At 47.2% G+C, this 23,456-nt stretch overlaps 1 protein-coding gene across 2 annotated transcripts in view; it reads left to right on the top strand.

Moving 5' to 3' along the window:
* The first annotated feature begins 14,341 nt into the window (after positions 1-14,341).
* The window catches only part of LOC135819135 (uncharacterized), a 35,792-nt gene continuing 26,677 nt past the window's right edge, over positions 14,342-23,456 (top strand). The window contains exons 1-5 of one of the 2 annotated variants that reach the window (XM_065332290.1): positions 14,342-14,767; positions 19,160-19,251; positions 21,725-21,807; positions 22,492-22,640; positions 23,144-23,260. In XM_065332290.1, the coding sequence (XP_065188362.1) occupies positions 14,617-14,767; positions 19,160-19,251; positions 21,725-21,807; positions 22,492-22,640; positions 23,144-23,260 (592 nt within the window). In that variant the 5' untranslated portion in view covers positions 14,342-14,616. The remainder of the gene's footprint in view (positions 14,768-19,159; positions 19,252-21,724; positions 21,808-22,491; positions 22,641-23,143; positions 23,261-23,456) is intronic. The other variant, XM_065332289.1, reaches the window with a different exon arrangement.

Below are 23,456 nucleotides of genomic sequence, written 5' to 3'. Positions count from 1 at the left end.
TACTACCAGGCTGGCTGGTCGCTATTCACTGTGGTCGCTAATTACAGGTTTTACTGAATATTTAACTATTACAATGTCAGGCAGGCATAGTGGGTTGGTCAAAGACTATGATTGAGATACGAGAGGTACCTGGTTCAAGTCCTGCCTGGGAGCGGTTTTTCCAGCCGTGCTGCTACCCACAGTCAACTGGGAACTTGTGGCCAGGCACAAGGGGTACATGGATGCAGCTAATGGGGTCGCTTTCGGCACTTGTGCCAGTGGTTGTGAGACTTACCCACTCACCCCCACCGTTAGGCGCTGCATCTGCCGCTAGGGTTTATCGGGTGTTAGCGGCCGTCGTGAGTTCCCTTCGGGAACGGATACGATAATTTACTTTTTTTAATGTACAATCATGTACATGTACTTGAAGTACGTAGGCAACAGAAGAAGTAAAGTACAGTAAGTTAGTTACATACATTTGTACATGTATATGTAGCCCGTGTTACAAGTAGTTATACATGTACATGTAAGTATTGTACTCTTGCTAGTAGTTGCTACCCCAAGCCACTGTAGGGTCCAGCGGATTCTGCCGGCAGAAAAATTGGCAGAATTCGGTACTTTTTCTGGTAAGTTTCATGCATGTTTGGTATGTGGATAAAGAAATGGAGCAGAATTCGAGGAATTGCCCGCCATAAGGTTTGTATGGTTCTGCCAATTTCACTGCTTTTCGAGCAGAATCTGCCACCTTTTCGAGCAGAATCTGCCGGTCTCTACAAGCCAGTCGGCAGGAAGCGCGAGCTCCGACGTTCGGAGCAGACACTTTCTTCTTGCTACCTCGCATACTTTTGCATACCGGTACTTCCATTATTGGCCTTTTTACTTCGAATGGTTCTTCACATCCTGATCACAACTTGTGACGTGTGTTTCAAAAATAACAGTTTAGAAACAAACCGTACATGCCAGCAGCAGCAGACACGCACATATCTAAACCGGAAGCAGGGCATGTACGTGTATGGTCCCTAACAAAGGACAGATGGCTACTGCCTAACAGATGGCAGTATATCGAAGCACATGTCCATCATGCACTGTATAGATGATGATTTTGGTGGCAAGTCCGTCAGCTCGAATGCCTTTCTTCTACATGTACATGTATGTACTATAGTACATTGTAGATCTGGTGGTGGTATGACGAGACAGTACATTGTACTTGCACCACATTATAACATACATGTACATGTACCTGTACCTGTACGTGGTGCAAGTACATGTATGGCCATGAATGTGGTCTCAGAGGGATCCATTATGATTGTGTTACCCCCGCCAACAAAAAATTTAATAATGATTGTGTTGAACTCTTTCGTGAAGCACTTTTCAGTCTTACTCTCTGCAACAGGCCACGAGTGTAAGGGCAAATGTGGTCCATAACCATCATGCCCCGCTGAACGCTGAAGTCAGTGGTTTCTTTATTGCTATCAGGCACCTGTACAATTCATGTACATGTACATGTATGTTTGACTGATATAGACACACACTTAGCCGGTACATGATTGGACTACTTACTGGGTTGGCTGTTGCTATACACTGGAGTGCACATCTAAACCATTGTTGGTTAAACAGTCATGTACATGTACATGTACCTACTTTAATTAATTTAAACACCTGCACCGATACAGTGTCAAACCCTGCACTACCCTGCACTACCCTGCACTACCCTGCACTACCCCGCACTACCCTGCACTACCCTGCACTACCCTGCACTACCCTGCACTACCCTGCACTACCCTGCACTACCCTGCACTACCCTGCAGGTCATCCTGCCCAGCCAGATCAAAGTGCCCTAGGCCTAGCGTGAGCAAACATCCGACCCATCGTATGTCTGATGCGTGTCCATGCCCGAAACTGGGAGTGAACAGAAGAGAACGTCTGGACAGCGCTGTTTTGTCTGCGTGCTACACTCTGCCCTAGAAATGTGTGAGCAGTTGTTTCCAGCTACATACACAGTGTTGGCAACTGAAATCCGACCCCTGAGCAGTGCGCTCACATCGCAAAGAGCCACCACGTAGGATAGTAAAACTACGAAACAGAGCGCGCTAGAATGTGAACGCATCGCTCAGGGGTCGGATTTCAGTTGCCAGCACTGTACATGTAGAGAAACACACTCGGTCTGTCCTACATTGTATCCTATAATCACCTGCTGAACCTTCTACTGAGTATTGTGCTGGGGTGAAGCTCAGCGTTAAAATATATGACGTGACCCGCTTGGCCTTCTCCTTTCGGCATAGTGTGTAAATTCTATCTATAGATCCTCAAAAAGGAAAAAAACACACATGTAATGTCATGTACACGTTGATCAGTTTCAACTGTAGCTCCCCCCCCCCCCCCCCCCCACCCCCGAAGACGCTGTGTAACCAATATTGCACATTCAATTAGACGCCCTGGCTTGGGTAGTTGCAGTTACCCACCTCACATGTCCTGTACATAATTCACGCACAACAAAATTTAATGATAAGGTTTAATAATCGTGTCACACTGTTCGCAGTAATTTACATGTAGGTAGCAACGCCGTTGTTTTGCTACGAACATGTCCATTTAAATTTTAGAACTAAGAAAAGTGCCTTACACTTACAGTAGGCATACATGTATGCGGATAATGCCGGCAGAAAGATTGGTAGAATTCGGTACTTTTTCTGGTAAGTTTCATGCATGTTTGGTATGTGGATAAAGAAATGAAGCAGAATTCGAGGAATTGCCCGCCATAAGGTTTGTATAGTTCTGGCAATTTCACTGCTTTTCGAGCAGAATCTGCCACCTTTTCGAGCATTATCCGCCAATGCCTAACTTACAGGCTATCCACTGTCATTTGGATGTGTTCAGTGAGCATGGAACTCGGTGTAGTCAGCCCCAGGACTACCACTGCCACTGGCACTGGTGAAGTGGTGGCTATCATTACGGCATTAGCACTACCACCAGCTCTGCCACAACGGCACGTGACTAGAGCTAGAACAAGACTAGTGATGCGCAGAAGAGAGCACGCCGACTTCCAGTAGCGCCGGTTGGCGACCGCCACGGTCTACGGTCTACGGGTGCAGCCGGGTAGATTAGGAGATAGCTGGGATGTGAGAGTACAGTGTGTATGTGCACGCCGTACATGATACTTGATAGTGTAGACGTATAGTGTAGTATTGCTGTACAGACACACTTGGCAGAAGGGAAGACGAGCAGCTGGAATAGGGATCTACTGCCATGACGTAGCATGCACAAACAGAGCCATCATTAGGCATCAATACTGATGATGCACTCATGGTTAGCCGCTACAGGAAATCAGTCACTACCTGCAGGTCCCCACCGAAGACCATACCAGGTCTCTACAGGAGGAGAAGGAAAACACTGTAGTATTTGTAGTGTAGGTCGCAGACCATGTGTAAAGTAAGCATGATGTGAACAATAATGGGACGATGAAGACCATGTGTCGTCCTACAAAACACACCAACATGTACATGTACATATACTTCAACACCTTGTGTCGTCCTACAAAACACACCTACCTGTACATGTACATATACTTCAACACCTTGTGTCGTCCTACACCGCACACCTACGTGAATACTTTGTGTCGCCCAGCATGACACACCACAGAGAGGCGTTCGCCATGAAAGAGAGGTGGGGCATCTAGGGCATCCGTCTCGCGCATTAGATGCGAATGAGCTAACTGATGGGTGATGATTCTGTCGGCATGGCTCTGCGACTTGGTTTGCATCTGGACGCCACCATATTCTTCCCCACTGCACATAGCATAATGAAAAAAGGCAGTTGTATTCCAACAAGTATTAACGCTAGTACAGTCATGTACATGAGTCATGACCATGATGACTGTACATGTACATGTACGTGTACGTGCATTGGCACAACCTACTAGACAGTACCAGTACATACAATGACGTACAGGTACAGGTAAAGTGTATGCTCCATATGACTCGTAGATCCAAATCATGATGAAATATTGATAACGAAGCACGAATGTAACAGCCGCCCTTGCATTCTGTATCACTGAAAAGAACAAAATATGTTTAAAAATCTCCACGCACGCAACATGAAGCTGCTGCTGCCGCTACAGGTGCTGTTGCTGCAATCTTACTTCAATTAAAAATCAGTTATGGGTATTATGGGGTTTATGACTTCACCGTACCATCGATGCAATGGTGTTCGTGACGGTTGGCTGGAATAGTACAGCTTATTGTGTAACCTGCCCCCAACCGATCGGCATATCGACGTGCCCTGGCTTCCAGCAATGCCAATGGTGTCCTGTGCTGGCTCATTGTATGGCGACCGTTAGGAATCTTTAGCAGCATCGGCAGTACACGATGTAGTGGTTCTCCTTGCTACACCTCTGTGCGTGTTCTACTCGTTACGACCCAGCAGGCCGGGCAAGGCTACAAGTTACGTTCCGCACTGGCTTACTAGTGCAGTTGTGCATGTACATGTGTGGGTGTTCCATCACCTCTATTCCGTCCATGCCAGAAGGTATCCCTCACCAAATATTGTGCATGGCTAGGGTCCATCACGGTACATACTGGCAAAGCGAGTATACATCTACACACGCCGTGCGTTCACTCAGCGAGGTGCTCTAACGTAGTCGCTATCTCTGTGCCGCATAAGGTGACTAGAAACAGCTCACTCTAACTTCTAAGTCTAAGACCAGGGATTGCATAGTGCTGCTGCAGGTAAAATTATTAGGTCGGGACTGTGATACTCGTACCAGCCTAGTGACACAACAGCTTATCTCATCTCCGCTTCCAATCGCCCTCAGCGATGCGTTCGCTCTTTTGGGATCGCTCTTCCGTACTGGTTTAGATAGCAAACGCGCCCTCTCTCAGCGTATCGTTGTGACCAGGCTGTCATCCAGCGAGCAGTGCGTTTGGACGCTGACAGGAGAGAGCCTAGCTTGCAGCAAAGAGCGATCATTGCGTTCCCTAGACGGTTTCACTACTGACAGAAGTGGACAATCGCTTTCTGTTGGCGTTGTGAGAAGGAGAATGAAAGCACCTTTGTGGCGAACTGCAGGAAGCTTCCGTTAGGTAGTGGTGTCGTCTTCGTCCCTCGTCCTGGTCACATGTGAGGTGTTAGCAGCTTTTTCATGTTTGCCTGGACTTAGGATGTGTGGTTAGGGCTGAATCATAGATAGAGCACATCGTCGTCGCCGAGTGTCGCCGCACAGCTGTGCTTCAACTGCACTCAAGCCGTCTTCCACGGAGCTGTCCAGAGGTGCATCACCCGCTGAAGGCAGTGTTTGGTCGTGATGGCTGCTGCCCATGCTCTGTCGTCCCCAACAGCTGTCCATGTGAGGGGTGGTATTCAGGAAAGCCACCTATTCTCACCCGTTCTTAGAGCTAGCCTAAACTGCCCGGGCCCCAACTATCGGGAACACCAGGAGGTCTTCGACGAAATTCACAACACACTGGAACGCATCCAGAACAGGCGCAGAACGAACGGACCTCGCGTGGCAGCCGTTCTGCAGAAAACAAGCAGGCATTACGACTCTCTATCGCCCGAAATGCAGCTAGACGCATGCGATGAGGTGGGGCCAGAGTTCGAGTTGCCACTCGACGATGATGAAGCTGATGACCAAGAGGAGGAGAACTCGGCGGAGGACCGCTGGTCGCACGTTCGCAAGAAGGTGAAGAAGAAGAGCATCAAGTTCGTTAGCGTTGTCAATCAAGGACAGCTACGATTACAAAGCAAGATCAATGCGGGTTTGGCCTCCCAGGAGCATCGTCGCGCCTCCATAAGTGGCGCATTGGCTACGGTTAAGGAAAGCATTAAACACACTGCGGCTACGCGTGGAAAGAGCGAGCCCAGCTGGAAAGCCAAATCCGCCCGCGTACGACCAGGGAAGGCGAGCACGAGGCAGAAATTCCAGAAATCTGCTGGGGCGCTTATAGCGGGAGTTCGTTCGCGACGTGGATCCCAGGACTCCGGCGAGGGCAAGGAGCCGCTGGCATCCACCCTTAGCAGTCCTGCATCTGTAGCAGCATCCGAGCAACAAGCAATGCCACTCAAAAGCCTGGTGGAGGCGCGCCCGTTGGACAAAGTTCCACTGCGCGTAAGGCTGCTTGATGATATCATGTTCGGACCCACAAGTCCCCGGGTTCTAAGTGCTGGAGATAAGCTCACGGTTCTAAAGCTGGAGCAGGATCATTTGGTTCGTTTCAAGGATCCAGATACTCCGGAAGCTTCTGTGATCACCCGACCATCCAAAGCCGCAACGTCCACAGTGTTCGAGGAAAGTGCGGCTCATTTAGGCGAGTTGTGTCACTTTGAGCTGCTCGCAACTCAACCAGAACACGATGGTCAACGCTTTGACACGGTTGCGGATGTCATGCGTTCCACACCTAGCCCACCGGACCGAGTTCGCGCCCTGGGCGGCTACAGCGCGGATGCCTTGGGCGCTGAGGACGGTGTGGAGGCGGGCGATCATCTAATCGTCGGTACTGCCACGTGTATGAAGAATGACGTGGAGTATGCCGTGTGGTTCAAGCCTGTACGTGATACTGACGGGCACGCGTCACAGGATAGTGGAGGTGACGTCATCGTGGCTCGCCGTGAGCCCATCCTGCTGCCGGTGACTGCTGATTGTGGCTTCAGCGCAGACTTTCCCGACAGTTCTTACTCACTGGCTCGCTTGGCGGACGAGATGCAGGCCGGACTGCTGAGCACTCCGTGTCGTGTGGCTGTCCTGAAGAAGCCATCGCGTGCCTGCAAGGTCACCAACGGCAGTGCGTCATCCGGACAGCGTAGGCAGCTACAGGTGTTGAAGGTTACGCCCACGCACAATCTGCTGATGACGAATGACGTGGAGTTGCTGCGGATGCCGAGAGGTCTGAGCGCCAAGGTGCACTGCGTCCAGATAGGCCTGGACACTAAGACAATGCTCAAAGCACTGCAAGTGATGGTGGAAGGGTCGGACTATGCTAGGATACGCACACTGCGTCCTGCTCAGCCGCACTCGCTCAGCGCACAACTGCAACCACCCGTCGAGAAACCATCCACACGGTCCGTGAAACGCGCTGTCGCCGACGATGGAGCCCCCAGTCCGCCGAAGACACCGCGAGGTGTTCGCCTAGTTGGTGGCGTGGCAGCGGACAAGCTTGCCGCCAGTCTTCGTCACGTGATGTCGCAGTCGGATGGTACACATAGTGAGAGTGGTCTGGGTAGTGATGGTTCTGCAGGCTGTCCACAACGCAAAGTCACACCAACCACACCTGTAGGGTATGCGTCCATTGATGACATGCAAACACACGTCCAGCCCAGAGCTCGTAACCCATCGGCTGGCATTTCGTCGGATTCCGCCACCAGCACCAAGTTCACCCGCAACCTCGGCAGACAAGATGCAACATGCAACGGTCATGACATCCTCTGCCAGCAGCTCTCGCACAGTCCGCAGCATCCCAATCACCGCTCGGGGGATTCCCCCTTGGCCAGCAGCTCACCGTCCTCCATTACGTCATTCTGTTCGCCACAAGGCAGTCCGCGACGTCATCGTTCTAAGCATCAAAGCCATAGGTCAACGCAGAACCGGGACGGTGACCTTACTGCAATGAGTGCAAGTTTGGGAATGTTGATGATTGGGTCACAGCGATCACAATATTCGCGCACTAGCTCTCCGGGCAGCCCAGAGAAAGTCATCAAGACGGCTGTAACCTACGACACCCCAAGGTCAATTGCCAAACAGAAGGGTAACATGATGACAGCTGGTCAAGGAGGTGGGAGACGGAAATCAGATCCGGCCGTTCGTGTTCTGGCTACACCACCCTCGATGCGACCGGCACGACCTCCCTTCCCGCCTTCATTCGCATTGGGTGGTCCTCCGCGTGATGCAAACCACAAAGTATCCACACTTGCCAGCTCCCGAGATGGCAGTGCCTCTAAACAGCCAGCCTCCTCCATTGGTACCAACAGCCTCGGCCGGCCAAAGCGCAAGATGAGCCGCCTGCATTCTGCAAACACGAACCGTTTCAGCACCCTCAGCCGCTCTCGTTCTCACTCGCCGTCGCCGCCTGTTCCCACGAGTATGAGCGTGGGCATAACGCCGGAGATGGCAGCACACTGGAAGCATCGCTGCGAAATTCTGCGTCTCGAGCTGCAGGACACTAAACGCGAACTGAGCGCGGCGCACGAGGAGATCGACAGCCTAAAGGACCAGCTGCAATGGGCAGAGGCTGCAGCTCAGGCTACAATGTCACAGCACGGCGTCCCACCGAGCCGAGTGCAGTCCTATTTTGAGGCGGAGCTCTCCGAGAAGCTTGCCAAGCATCGCAGCACCATGCAGAGTACGGATGACTGTCAGGAAACACCGAACGTCAAAGTAAGACCTCCACGTCTACCTGCTAGTATCGCTGACAAACCCAGCCCATCGGATAGTCCCTCGGACAAAACCAGTCCCCCGGCTAGTCACGTGAACAAAATCAGTCCATCGGCTAGTCACGTGAACAAAACCAGTTTATCGTCTAGTCCCGTGGACAAACTCAGTCCCCCGGCTGGTCATGTGGCCAGAATCAGTCCTTCAGCTAGTCACGTAGACAAAACCAGTGTATCGGCTTCCCAAGCGGAAAACCCCGCCCGCCCTGATATGGCTAAGCTCCTGGGAAATGCTATCCTCGGCCCCGGCTCGTCTGACGATAATTCACAAACAAGGCCAATATTGCGTAATGTGGAAAGAAGGAGCAAAAACACGTACATATAGCCTGAGGTTTGATGGACGAGTCTCGTATTGAACCCGGTGATACCTTCATCAACGTGTGAGTATAAAATAGTACCAATTGTCATACCCTTAGACGAGTACACTATTCCATGACAGTCAGTTAGCTTTGTCAGTCCAGCATCCTATCTAAAGCAGCAGACTATCCGTGGCATAAATTGTGGAGGGTGAGGCGTATTGTGAGTATTCCAAAACACCGTTCGAAGATTTTGTATTTGCCATAACAACTTGAGAATTACGCCTCCTGTGGTGTTTATGTTGCACTGGAGAAGTACACCTGATACAACTCGTTCATTTACCTGTAGCTATCTAGCACGAATTTGCACGATACAAGTCCTTTCTAAAGTGTGTTGCTATTTCGTCAACGTTATCCGAATACTTTCTGTCACTATTCAGCGCCGCCGTATACAATACAATTACATGCTTGTATCCATATTTCTGCCATGTGCTACATTTTCCAAAGAAATTCTTATAAACACCTTTCTAAAGTTGCGCTGAATGGAATAAGAGGCAGGCAACCAGCTAAGATGATATTCAGATTGAAAATTATTATGACTTATCGCTAGTGCTACCTCACATCTAAATAATTAATTCTTTTTAATGATACATGTACTAGTAACTTTCACTTACTAGTACCTACTGCATTACCCTGAATCCACTGGGGGTCATCGGATGAAGCACTTTTGGAAGTGACTTTCACAGTTGACTATGTGATGCGACTTGCAACTGTGTTGTTCTCTGCGTATGTGTGTAGGCGTGTGTGTGTGTGTGTGTGTGTGTGTGTGTGTGTGTGTGTGTGTGTGTGTGTGTGTGTGTGTTTGTACGTACATGTACAATCATCATCATCAGGTACATGTACATGTGCGCAAGCGTGTGGACTAAGAACAACTCTATACGAATCCCTGTAGGTGGATTATTGTATTCCCTTTTGTGTCTACCAAGAAACTAAACTGTCCAAAACGATGCCTTTTCGCACCCTCATCTTCGATACCACGTAGTATATTACATACCCTAGAGTTGCGCTTGAGAGGCCACGGTGATGTGTCACGAAAATACTGTGTAGTCTTAGTATAGGCAACGGAGCTACCAGTGTTTCCGCTCAAAACATGTACTTTAGCCGATGGTGCTCATTGCCCAAAACGGTTCGACTATAGATTTGGCCACTGTGGGTAGAATGCAACGAGTTGAAACTCTTGTACTAAAGTCACTTTGAAATCCGTGGCACCGTTATACATCTTTGACTGTATCTAGCTCCTTGCTTTAATATCGAATTTTCTCCCTGAAGCAATGAGTTCATGTAAAGCAGCAGTTTTTGTCTTCGAAGTGTGCTTTGTGTCTTGGAAAATAAGTTAATAAGGGAGATGTTTCCTGACTTTGGTCCTGCACGGTCAACTAGGCATATGCGGATAATGCCGGCAGAAAAATTGGCAGAATTCAGGCAGTATAATTTCTGGTAAGTTTCATGGATGTTTGGTATGTGGATAAAGAAATGGAGCAGAATTCGAGGAATTGCCCGCCATAAGGTTTGTATGGTTCTGCCAATTTTACTGCTTTTCGAGCAGAATCTGCCACCTTTTCGAGCAGAATCCGCCGGTCCCTAGGAGGACTCCTGCACGGTCAACAGCATTCATGCTAATCTGCTCTGAATGACAGCACACTACACTGGTTTTGGTGGTGTGACCACCAGGCCCACTTGCCATCTCATAAAAAACTGTGGGAATCCCAAGGGAGTCAATGGCATGCATAGGAACTTTGGCCGCTAATCGACTGTTGGATGATAACCACAGAATAGAGTGAGCCAATACAGTTCAAATTTAAAACGAAAGGACCAAAACTATGAACTTAGAAGTTGCGACTTCGGCGGTAATAGTCATGAAGTTGGTTGCTCCAACGAGGAGCACGCGGACGTGCGACTAGTTGTTGGAGGTGACAGCGTTGTGAATAGCTATACTGGCTCTCAACGTCTGTTTAGCACAACTCCATGAGCGACTCTGACTCACGCTGCTACCTGGGGCTTCACGAGGTGTTTGTCGCGCTGGAAACAAAGCGTCTCTGTAAGTTTGTATCCCTGGTGATGGTTTGGCCTGGAGAGCAGTATATAAGTGGTGCTTTTCAGGCACAATCTTCCTCAGCCTACTCAAGCTCAACTGATGAGGGGTGAATTCCCCGAAACACTGTGTATTGAGCAGGGAGTGGTGCTTTCTTACAGGTTTGCCGAGCGGAAGGTGCGACGTGCTCCTCGTGTGCTCCGGATGGCAGTCGTGAGTCAGTCAAGTGTCAAGTTCGTCAAGAAGCGTGTGCTCCTCGTTGGAGCAACCAACTTCAGGACCAAAAATATGTTACAAAAATACAATGTAATTTCGTCGTTTTCATCTAACACGTTTTCGCCCGAAATGAAATACAGGACTAAAAGTGGAATTGTTTCACCTTTCAGTACATTGCAGCATCCGTGGACGATAATTTCAACCAGAAAAACTGCCTTCTTTGGGGCTGGCCAAAATAATTCGCCGACTACAATTACGGTTTTTATCGAAGATGCTGATGCATGGAATAGTAGCATGGTGCCTTGGTAAGCACCTGTTGCCTGTGTAGTCTGCTTGACAACAGATCGAAAAATTAGGCATTCCCATTTAACTGCAGTGTCATGTTTACGCTTGCAAAATGTATTCGTGTAGATCGGGAAGGATGGATCCCCAGCCCGTCGAAATACTGTCTGACGGTAGTAGTCATGCCCTCCGAATAGCAGAACAACTGTACATGTACTGGGTATGCACATACGTTGTAGCGTCCCTAGGGACATTTACTCAAAGCGCAATGATTCAGCCAGTGTAGCTTTGAAGGACGGTCCTAGCCCAGCTGCAATGTGTGTGTTCGGTTTGCTTTGACTTTTGCTGGTACATTATGTACATGTAGGTGGCTGGAAAAGGCAAACAGACATTTTGCCCTTTTCACGAATTGCTACGCGATCATCATAACCATGTACATGATTGTGTACATTTAACACTGGCCCTTGGCGACTAATTCAGGCTGAAAAACTGGCCGAATTTAGTTCCTTCCGGTATGTTTCAAACAAAGGTAATGAATGACAAAGGAGAAGGGAAAAATTCAATATTGGCCTGCCACAAGCCTTTTGTTGTTCAGCCAATTATAATTTTACCGCTGTTCGAGCAGAATCTGCCCTTTTTCCAGCATCTTCCCCACCGACCCCAGTGATTGGGTGTGCATGATGTATGAAGTGGATGGGCGTGTTTACCCTAAAGAATATACTTTACATGTATAATATGTACATGTACATGTACACTGTACATTGCGTGGCCGTGAAGTCTGTTCATAATACAATGTCATATACAATGTACTATGTATATTTAGCAACGTTCGAGAGGATGTGATGACCCCTTCCTTTATCGTGTGTATGTATTCATTGACTCAGTGTTTCATTAGCCATGCGACTGCGACAGCGTGCTGTCATATCATTCAGATGTGCGAGTTCAAGGATTGTGACCATGAATAAGACGATGGACAGACGGACCAATTCTCAACAGCACGGCGGGTCATTGACATTGTGTCTACACACACACACACACACACACACACACACACACACACACACACACACACACACACACACACACACACACACACACACACACACACACACACACACACACACACACACACACACACACACACACACACACACACACACACACACACACACACACACACACATAACACTCGAAAGGTTTTCCAAAACAAGGGACGACGAAAATATTAATTTTAATTGCTACTTTTTTGCATCTAAAAACGTCGGGCAAGGCCCTCAACCCTCAGCCTCTCACTCCGGCTCGAATCCAATTCAATGTACATGTACATGTACTTCGGATTTCAAAGGCAAGACGCCAACTCAGTTGGCACCGCCTGGGCAGGGAGGGACGGAAAGTGGGAAATATAGACGAAACAGAAACTAAATGCCATCAGTATCACACTAGAGTCATGTACTGAAATGACACGAGATCTCGGCCATATTGGCATAATGACACGAGATCTTGGCCATATTGCCGGCATACAATGGTTTAGCTGGTACTTTTAATTAAAACTAAAACTTTACATGTACATTTACATCATCCGTAGGCACCGGCGGATTCTGCTCGAAAAGGTGGCGGATTCTGCTCGAAAAGGTGGCGGATTCTGCTCGAAAAGGTGGCAGATTCTGCTCGAAAAGGTGGCAGATTCTGCTCGAAAAGCAGTGAAATTGGCAGAATCATACAAACCTTATGGCGGGCAATTTCTCGAATTCTGCTCCATTTCTTTATCAACATAGTACCAAACATGCATGAAACTTACCAGAAAAAGTACGGAATCCTGCCTATTTTTCTGCCGGCAGAATCCGCCAGTGCCTACATGACTGGTGATTGTATTTACATGTACATGTACATGTACATGTAGATGTGCACATTGTAAGGAGCGGAAATCGTACATGTATACAAAGCCATGTACATGTACGAACTCGAAATGCAATACTAGTGTACAAACAAACACATTCTCGTGACGCTACTGGCCGTGGTTCAACGCTGGTTTTCGTTGAACCGTCTTGGGAATTCCTCGGTCATTTCGACCTCGCACTCAGGATGAGCCCTGACGGAATTCCTGCCACGCTGTGAACGGTAGAGGTCATAAAATAGCTGTGCACGCGTCCGGTGTTCGTCCTTATACTGCATCTTGTACTCCTACTCCTCCTCATTGTTCCAGCCGGCCAGCACGAAACAATCAAGTGCAATGTGCCAAGTCCAACTAGAAGTGTCACGGACCTCTCTCACTGCCCACGTGCGCTCGTGCTCATCTTGACTTGAGCTAGTCAATCAGCACGATCATGCGTTTGTCTGTACATAGTTTTACCTGTCAAGACACAGCACACGACCAAAGAGTCTGCACACGAGACACCAGATCGACCTAGACTAGGCATAGGCTAGGGGCTAGACCACCGACTCAGCCTGGAGCAAGGGTTCACGCCTGTCAAAACTGGTGACATGTTCAGTCACTTGCCAAATCCTGCAGGGCTCGCAGTGGCTCCTTGGACCTGCCTGCCCAGTGCTGCCTGAGCGAATTTTCTTATCGGCGCTTGGACGCCCACACGTATTTGCTGGGACAATGCCGTTGTCGAAATTCAGTTCAGGAAGGACTGCTATTGAACCGGCAGGGATTATCCAGGGAATGCGTAGGCACAAACTTGCTGACTCTCCTCTTTTTCAGTCTTACACTCGTATGATACTAGAACTCAGTAGGACTAGGAGCGGTGTCTCGGCTCCGCACTGTAGATTGTAGGTGAACACTGGGCGCTGCCTTGGCAGTGACATTGGTCATCCTAGATACGAGAATGCTGAGTCGCTGTGGTTGACAGGCGCAATCTGTGTGATGCACGTCCACATGGTCAAGCTTGACTGACTTTTATCGTGCATTGCAAGGATGACTAGGAATACATGCAATTATGTGCGGTGTTCAACGCGGCCAGATCAAACAGCCAGCACTGCACTGGTCATAGCCCGATAGCCGGGTAGTGGTAGCGCTTCTATTGAATGGGCCGGACCTCTCACGGCGGGACGTCGAAGACGCGAAGAACAAGTCGCATTCCGTACAGTTACTCCGGATTGAAAGCTGCGGGGTGTTTGACCGTGCACTCACTACTACCAAAGTCGTTGCGGAGATATCATAATCATTCTTTCCATTGCACATTGGTTCATTGAATCTGCAAGCTCCATCCGAGTTACTCCTCTCCTGACTGAGCACGGGACATTTCTTCTGATATCCACGGAATCGAGGCTACAAACATAATCGCCGGACCTAGGAAGGGAGCAGGGATTTCTCTGTCTCCACATTCATTCAGGATGCGAGTGCTTAGCGTAGCGGCTGCATTGCTGGTGTGTGCCGTGCTGACCAATGCCCACTTTCGCCTCACTCACCCGGCAGCGCGTTATCCAGACCTGGACTTCCTGGACAATGTCAGAACCGCCACGCCATGTGGAGTTCCATTCGATGGTAAGAAAGACAAATTATTGCCTTTAGCGTTAGTTGGGGTATATCCCTCAAACCAATGAAGATATACATGTAAGAATTATTATGAAAATAGCGGTCTGACTTCAAAATACATCCCTTGCCAAGAGAGGAAAACGTTAACCATCAACAGGATGAGAATTGAGTAATATGATGGCATGGGGAAATATAGTTCTTCGAGCGTGTGAGCTATAATACATGTGGACTTGCCTGGGTGCAATTTTAACCTGATCAACGAAATCTATCATTGCCACTGCCTGGTGCGGGGACCTGTGTGACCACAACAGAAGCTTCTGCTTTTCTCACTCGCACGTCATCTTGCATTCTGTAATCACCTGATTTCCTCAGCTTGAAGCCAGAAGTCTGAGAAGAAGTTATACAGTGGACGACGTAGCACTAAATTTCATCGGGTTGCTAGTAATTTTGCACATCAAAGTGTGTGGGCTGTAATTGAACGTACGTGTACATGTACATTTACATGTATGATTGTATGTCAAATCTCGTTCCTAGCGAGTATTGTGAGAAAATCAGTAAAGCGTACCTGTGTAACGTGCGTCGGCGAGGCTAGGAGGCTACTACCCACAGTCAGTCAACTACAGTAACGTATCAGAACTTACTCCGGCACGGCCTGGAGGTTATCTTATATCAAAGTGAAAGTGAACTTGCTCTCTCTCTGATCTCTATCGGATCTCTCCGATCTCAGCTCTCAGCTCCCAGCTCTAATGTAATCTGAGGTAATCTGATGGTGGCAGAAAAGACAGCAGCTTTTATAGGCAAGCAAAGTATGTATAGCAAAGCAGGCGGCGGTAGGAAAGTAAGGTTAGTAAGCCATTGCAGTGATTACGAAATCATCCTTCTAGTACAAGTTCTAGAATAGTGGAGAAGTAAACCTAGATCATCATTGCTATACACGTAGACGAAGTGAGCATTGCGTAACATTAACATAATGACTAAGCGAGGTATTCTAGAAGATGAGATATCTATAATTATGCAATTTAGTCAGCAACATTACTCATCGGGCATATGACGTGGAAAGGTCTGGAATAGTCCGGAACAACATGACATACATGTACATGTACATGAGTCATGACTGTACCAACTAGTAACTAAAAGGAAGTGATACTAGAAGTGATGACAGCAGCATGCATGGAAGATCTATGATCTTCTAGAAGTGCGGTACTCCTGATGTAATCAAGTTATGTGTGAGCTATGAGGTACATGATGTAGGACTTGTCCGAAAGTAGTAACAAGAGTAATTATAAGAGTCCTGCAAAATACAATGTCATGTACTAGTCATGTGTAAACTGTAAAGCAGGGATACTACACCTGCACTGTACTTCTGTACGTGCGACACGCCTCGCCAGGTACATGTATCTAGTCTTGTGAGTCGAAATTTTATCTATCAGCGTGATTTGCTTCGAACATTATAAAAATATGTATCTTGTACTTGCATCTATATGACTGTTCACTCGTTCGATTCGGGCCTGGTTTAAATCTGGCTTTGGAAGATTTATTTTCATTGCTATCAGGTTCGGCCTCATTTTCTCTGTGCTGCGCCGATGAGTCCACAAAGCTAAAGGACGAAACACTCCTCAGAATCAGCAGATACACTGTACAATGTACACTGTATTTTGTTTAGCTCATGTGTATCACTGAACCTGTCTTTTGGCCGTACAAATCGAGTAAACTGACCTGTCCAGGTTAGAGTTCGGAGCATTTCCAGTGAGCAAGTGCACATAATTTCATTAGCTTGGTAGTACATGTAGCAAGGTTGAAATGGCGAATGAATGACCATTCAAATCATAATAAAGTGAACATATGGATTCATATGACAGGATGAACGAACGTGAAGTCGCTTGTGTGTCAGTGTTATCACCTTGCTTTCCAGTCATTGCATTGATTACCATACGCCCAATCATAGCAATCACAGGTTTGATTATTGTCATATTGATGCTCCAGCGTTTGGATCGCGATTGAATGTTACTTTTTAAAAGTCTTTCGTGCGACAATCATGAAATCATGAAATCATTGGTCTTTGCCACCGCCGTGCATATCGTATCCGGTTGTCATGATATGGAAGGAAAAGAAGATGTGTGACCTGTGAGCTGCTGCTGACCAGGCATGCATGCACGCACAACTACTTGAATGGATGACACATGTACATGATGTAGTGTGATCATTTTTGTCATGCGCAGCACAATACCATGTCTGCACCGGCTCTTTTCCATCACTCAGGTCAAATGATTGAATCATTTGAGACACTATTCTATACAGTTCAACGCAGACGCCAGTATTTAGAAAACCAATGCAGTTAGCAATGTGGATCCAGTGCAGTGACAGGATGCATGAAGCAGTTTTCTAACGAAGCCGGAGCCCAAAATTCACGCTGCATCAACTCAAGTAGATGCTCGTTCTTTGGAGTGGTAAAGCAAACTGTTCATTGACAATGTCCAGCACGCACTCAATCCAATAGCAGTCAATCTCAGCAAGGTAGATCACTAGATGACTGAAAGTAAAGTTGTGGCTTGCGGTGCGGACTTTCAATGGACGGGGATGTCCTTCGCTGATTTGTTTTCATGCATCATAATGGACTCAGCACACAGACCGTCCTACAAAACTGTACAAAGTGAAGTGAGTGCCCAGCTGCCAGAAATATCCCACGCGTTCACGCTGGCCCTAGTAGTGTATAATCATTATGCTACAGTATACTACTGTATTGTAGTATTGACATACATTGTATCCTAGAGCCCCGTCGACGTTGGCACGTGAATCACTATGAAGTACCCTAGGTATGCCGTCCATGTACTCTGTGCTAACGTCGTTATGAAGACTGGTACATGGTCATGTAACGTTAGTTTGAACTTTTTATAATAAGCCCCTTTATCGTACCAGTTATTTACCTCGGATACAAAGTTCCTCCGCTAAAATGTACTGGTTTATATACGGTCATAAATTTTACTTCAAAGTAAGTACATTGTACATGTGAAAGACATAATTCTCTTTTATTCTTCCGTGGTTGGTCTCACCCTGTCCTCAATTCAATTGGCTGTCTTGACATGCCACGAGGTGCAGAAATAAATAAATAAATAAATAAATAACAAAAGTCGCATTTTGATGCGATACAACACGAGTCACTTTATCAATAATTTTGCATTGTGAAAGTGTGAAAGAGACGAACTACGAGTACGAAGGAGCACGCAGCGAGTGCAGTTGATGTCATTTTTGTAACCCTCCTCCGGAGTCCTCGTCTTGTCACGTTGACTCCTTATGTGTTACATTTAAACACATAAGACAACGGGTTTGTCACGCACGTTTATTGTTCTCCTTACTACCTTAGCATTCCCTTTATCAATACAGTCATCATTCCCTTGTTGCTTGGCGGAAAGGACTCTAGAAACTAGGCTACGGTTCAAGATAAATATTTTGCTTGGCTTGAGAGTTGACGAGTGGTTAGTCTTCGTGAATCGTGGTGATAATAATAGTATGCAATGTTTGAAGCTGTTTGCGCGGTGAAATGTTGGCGCCTGAAGTCCTTTGGTAGCAGCCGCGGCATTGGACCGCACAACACTATCCTGATTTCACATGAAGACGCCCGAGGCGCTGACCATTTTGTCTAAAGACGAGGAGGGGAAGCTTGTTGCCATGGTTTTCAGCCCCGCGCTTGACGCGGCGGATGAACTTTGTACTCTGATCAAAGTACAGTAAAGTAAGTTAGATCCTGTGTTTTCTTCGACTCTTTTTATTTTTTAGTCTGAGGATACCGGTATGACTATGACTATGAGATCGATAGAACTGGAACTGTAGAAGCCTGCTTCAACGAAAGCTGGTTTCCTTTCTCTTTCCCTTCTTTCTTTGCAAAACTCAAAAGTCACGAAGTACCCAGGTGTTAGATTCGCGAGGCCAGTACGCACATCATGTCCATGACGAATAGATGCTGGGACAGTGACTTTTCGTTATTGCATGGCTGCTGTGCGGTATAATCAGTCATGGAGACGTGCAGCACTTGTAAATTTTGTTTATTTTGTTTGGAAATGTGGACATTTCTAGTTCTCGTAGAAAAGGATGTCGAAGACGTGCTGACGTACTCATAAAAGCAAACAGACAAGAGTAAAACAAGCTGTAGGCTCCACAAATTTGATGTTTTTCGGTATGAGTGCGCTTTGTGCATGTGGCGAGTCCAATGCCGGAGCGACCGCTTTACGTACTAATCGGCGATCGCAGCGAGCTTGTAATCTACCGGTTAGTTATTATTCTGTTCAAGGTTGCATTGGTGATATTCTGCAATTTGCTTGCTGCCTCATATTCCACATGCTCTGGACACCATAATAAGGCATTTGTTTTTGTTTATTCAATTTTCTCCTTTTCTTTTGGATGCAGACCGCGCCGGTAATGTTACAACGCGGAGGATCACCACCCTGGCAGCCGGTAGCACTATCGACGTCCAATGGCACCTGGGATACGGCCATACTGTGAGTAAAATGCAGTGTTTTTTTATCTATGCTGGCGTGCTGCTGCTGTTAACAAAGGCATAGTAACATGTAGCCAGATTCGCGGGCTCATCACTGGATATGTTGAGGAACATATCCAGCAAAGACGTTCGCGTCCGCAGCCCACCAGCTTGCCAATAACCTAGTGTCGGCCTCACAAATGCTGCTGTTCTGCATGGACATAACCAATGGGCCGCTGTGCTTGCTGTGACGTAACGCCACGGCTGCTGTATTGAGCAACAATTCTCCTCCTCCCCAGGCGCGTGCACCGTATGAGTTTTTTGGTGTCTGGAAACCACCTTTTTTCGGGCAATCTTGCCAAAGGAAAAGTGTGCCCACTGGATTGGTTATCGTGCATACGTAGCTCTACGCGTCGATCGACGGGCCGGCGCAGTTTACAGGACAGTGACTATGTCCTTTTTTCGAAGTGTGAGAGAGAGAGAGTTGCTTTGCATGCAGTTCAAAATACATTATTCTCTCTTTCTTCAGTGGAGAGTAGCGGCAGAGAGATCAATCTCTAGCTCTGGTCCGCTCCTTGATTGGCGACGACGTTCAAGAAATCCGTTTTGTCTCGAAATTTGAGTCAAGCACGCGTGATGCAAGTCTGTTCAAGGATATGATTGACGATATCTCCTTCCAAACTGTTGACTCAAATCAAGATCTCCACAGCCTTTCGTTCTCGCTCATGTGCGCAGCAGAGATGTTCGTCAAAACTGTTGTTGACTGGAAGACGTAAAAATGTGCGTCCATGATCCACTTGCGCTGCTTCAGAACAAAGCGCTGCTCCGGCCGCAATTCAAGGACGCGGGGCTTCGCTTTTCTTCCGCAAGTTTCCATCGAAGCAAGGTCCATAACTCTTGATTGAATCATGTGGAACATTGCCAATACATCTTGAAAACTTCGTCATAAGAACAGAAAGAAAGATACCGTCGAATGAAAGCAGTGTTTAGATGAAAATGAACATGCCTGGAGTGGACTAGTGAAGTACTTGTTATAGACTGTAGACTGTAGTGTAGCCTGGGCGGCTAGGCCTATCAAACTTTTCGTGTTCAATATTAATACAAGTCATTGACTTTTGCACCCTCTTTACAAATAAGCTGTCCCCTGGGAAAATTGCGGAAAAAATCGCAAAAAACGCGGGGAAAAACGCGGCATAATATGGCATAATTTGCGGTGAATTTGCGGTAAATATGCGGTGAATAATATTGATGAATAATATTGATGTGCGGCAATTTTCAGTGAGTATGTAGTGAAATCAATCAGTTACAAGTCTAGTCTCTGGTGTAAGCACTCGTCCTATTTGAGTAAAAAGCCGCCACGATGAGACGTTGCCATGGTTGCTGACCGAACAGTGCACTGCACTGTGTGTACGTGTAGTGCAACAAAAAAGTTCAAAAAAACGCGGGGAAAATCGCGGAAAACGCGGTCTTTTAAAAAATCGCAAAAAACGCGGAAAAAAACGCGGCCGCGGAATTGCAATTTTCCCCGGGGACAGAATAAGCTGGTATGTAAAAGGTAACCCGTTTTATCCTGCTACTGGTTATGCCAACATTTCCATGTAACATCGTACCCTCCTCATTACTCTTATTTCTGTCCTTTCTACCCCTGGACCTGGTTCCCTTTCAGAAGCGTTTGTGCCGGCATGATAGCGGTCGGAGGAGCCCCACATCTCATCAGCACCAGAGTCCATTGGTGCCCTGCACCACTGATCTTGAGCCCCCCCCCCCCCCCCTCTCCTCCCTAGCCCTCACCGTTATCTCGGACGGGATTTTCGGGGGATGCGCATGTGCACAAATCATGATTATACAGTAGGTCTCCAGATAAAAATTTACCAACTCTGGAAACCCCCCTTTCAAGACTCGGTGCACGCCACTGCTCCCCATCCATCTCGTGTACGGAATGTGACGTTTTTTGGTGATATTTTAAATATACATGTATGCAAGGCCATGCAGTGATAGTTAAGATGTCCTGTCACTACTAAAAATACAGGTTTTACTTCCATATAAGCGATTCACACGACCTGCAAACTCACGTGTATCGTGCTGTATCCATAGAGATATACTCGTGTGGCCACAACGGTGGGAGGAAACGGTTGGAGAAAACCAGCGAAAATTCTTGAGTATGGTACATACATGTACTTGATTTATGCTCAATGGAGGCTTTGAGTACAAAGACGCATGCGAGATTTGCACGGTGTACGTGTGAATCCGCTGGATCCCTTGTCTATTTATACACAAACATGTTATCGTGAAAATAACACTTTGTGTGAATGGCCCGTTTTTTAAATGGCATGGTGTGGTAACTGAATTATTGAATTGTGTGTGTGTGTGTGTGTGTGTGTGTGTGTGTGTGTGTGTGTGTGTGTGTGTGTGTGTGTGTGTGTGTGTATGTGTGTGTGCGCGCGCGCGTGTGTTTGCGTGCACGTATGTGTTTATGCGTATGTTGCTTTGATCAGGGAGGTGTTCAGTTCAACCTGCTGACTAATACACACACGTACAAGCTACATGAGCCTACCTGGGTGGCCACTAGGGAACCAACGTAAGTCCTCTACTGTACACATGAATACTTCAAGCATTCACTTGTCTGAGGGAAAGACACAAACGGGAAAAGCATTAGACTCGTTTTACTCTCTGCTAGACACGACAAACCCTGCTGACTTACATTTAGTTACTGGTATGCATAAATAAACTTCATACCATACTACAGGGCTGCTCAATGACATCTGGTCGCGAGAGTCAAGTGGGCGCCGTGCACCTTTTTGTAGCCCAGTGCGCGCAGGTCTAGGGCTGCGCAACGCTCGGCGTGTACTTTAGAAACTCGACTGGGTTTCATTTTCCAGCACTGTTGTAGGTAAAATTTTCTGTGAGGAACAAATAACTGAGTTTATGGCTTTATGCTGACACTTGGCAAGTTGGCAGAGAACTATACAAAACAGCTTTAAAAAAAGCGATGATGTAATTTCATTACGTCAAGTGCGAAATTTACAATAAGCCCACCGGGAATATAAGTTTTCTCTCTGAAGCTGGAGTCTTTGCATACAGGGTGGCTCAGCGGATTCTCTTGTCAGCGCTAAGTATGCAGCGGAATTGTTTATGGGTGCTATGTCGCTAGTACAAGGACATCGCTGTCCTCCGACTTCGCCGAAGCATCTGAGCTGATGGTCTAATTGCATGACCTCTATACACTGTACCCTGGTGATGTTTGTTGTGCCCACCACTGCAGGACACAGCACTATTCCGTGCAGTTGCCGGAAGGTGTGAGCTGTGGTAATAGCTTGCATGATGTGTGCACACTGCAAGTACGACGACAGGCACTCGAGTGGGGACGCAACTACATCTTCCACTCATGCTCTGACCTGAAACTCGTCAACTGTAAGTTTTGACGGCGGGACAAATTTCAAACCATATCGAAAAGTATCAATTGTTTTTGCAGTTGCTTAGCAATCATGTGATGCTTTCTTCTCACTTCAGGAGCTAACATAACATTATTTTTTTATGGATAAGAGGAAGGGCAAGCTGTTACCAGTTGTCACTAGCGGTCCGCATAAAGACTTTAAGTAGCCAGATCACAGTATGCAGTCGGGTAATGAGACAACTGGACACATAAAAGACGGAAACAGTATCAAAATGTTGTACAGCACTCATTATCGATCAATGGCAATGTTGCGGTTGAAAGCATTTCAACTCTAACTGATGAGAGAAAAAAACTCTTCTCCCATCGACCATTCCTGAACACTCCCTTATCAGTTTCTGTTCACTGTTGGTGAATCCGTAAAATGAGATATGAATGAAAAACTTAGTGGAAGACTTGATATTGGGATCCGGATTCCTTATCGATATGTGTTGCTATGTGTGCTGGTTTTGGTGCATTTCAGCTGAGAGTTTGGACTGTGCAGAGCTGAATGGTGTGACGTGCTCGGGACGTGGCTCGTGTATGTCCGGCCGCTGCATGTGTCAACAGCCGTACACTGGGAAGTGGTGCGAAGTCGATCGTAAGTTAAGTGTGGTGTCGTGCAGTGGTTCGGCTCTCTGTGGTGCGGAAACCAGAAACTGCAAGTGCACGCCACACCTAGTGCGACAAGGATATTCAACATATGGTGCAGGGCAATACCAGTAGTAACATTTAGCCTCGACTGGTGCTACAAATCTAGCTTAGTTTGAGACCCTAGTTTTATTGTCTTCAGACAC

The sequence above is a fragment of the Sycon ciliatum genome, chromosome 6 (genome assembly GCF_964019385.1).
Source record: "Sycon ciliatum chromosome 6, ocSycCili1.1, whole genome shotgun sequence".
NCBI classification, from domain to species: Eukaryota; Metazoa; Porifera; class Calcarea; order Leucosolenida; family Sycettidae; genus Sycon; species Sycon ciliatum.
This window is presented reverse-complemented; position numbering and strand designations above follow the sequence as displayed.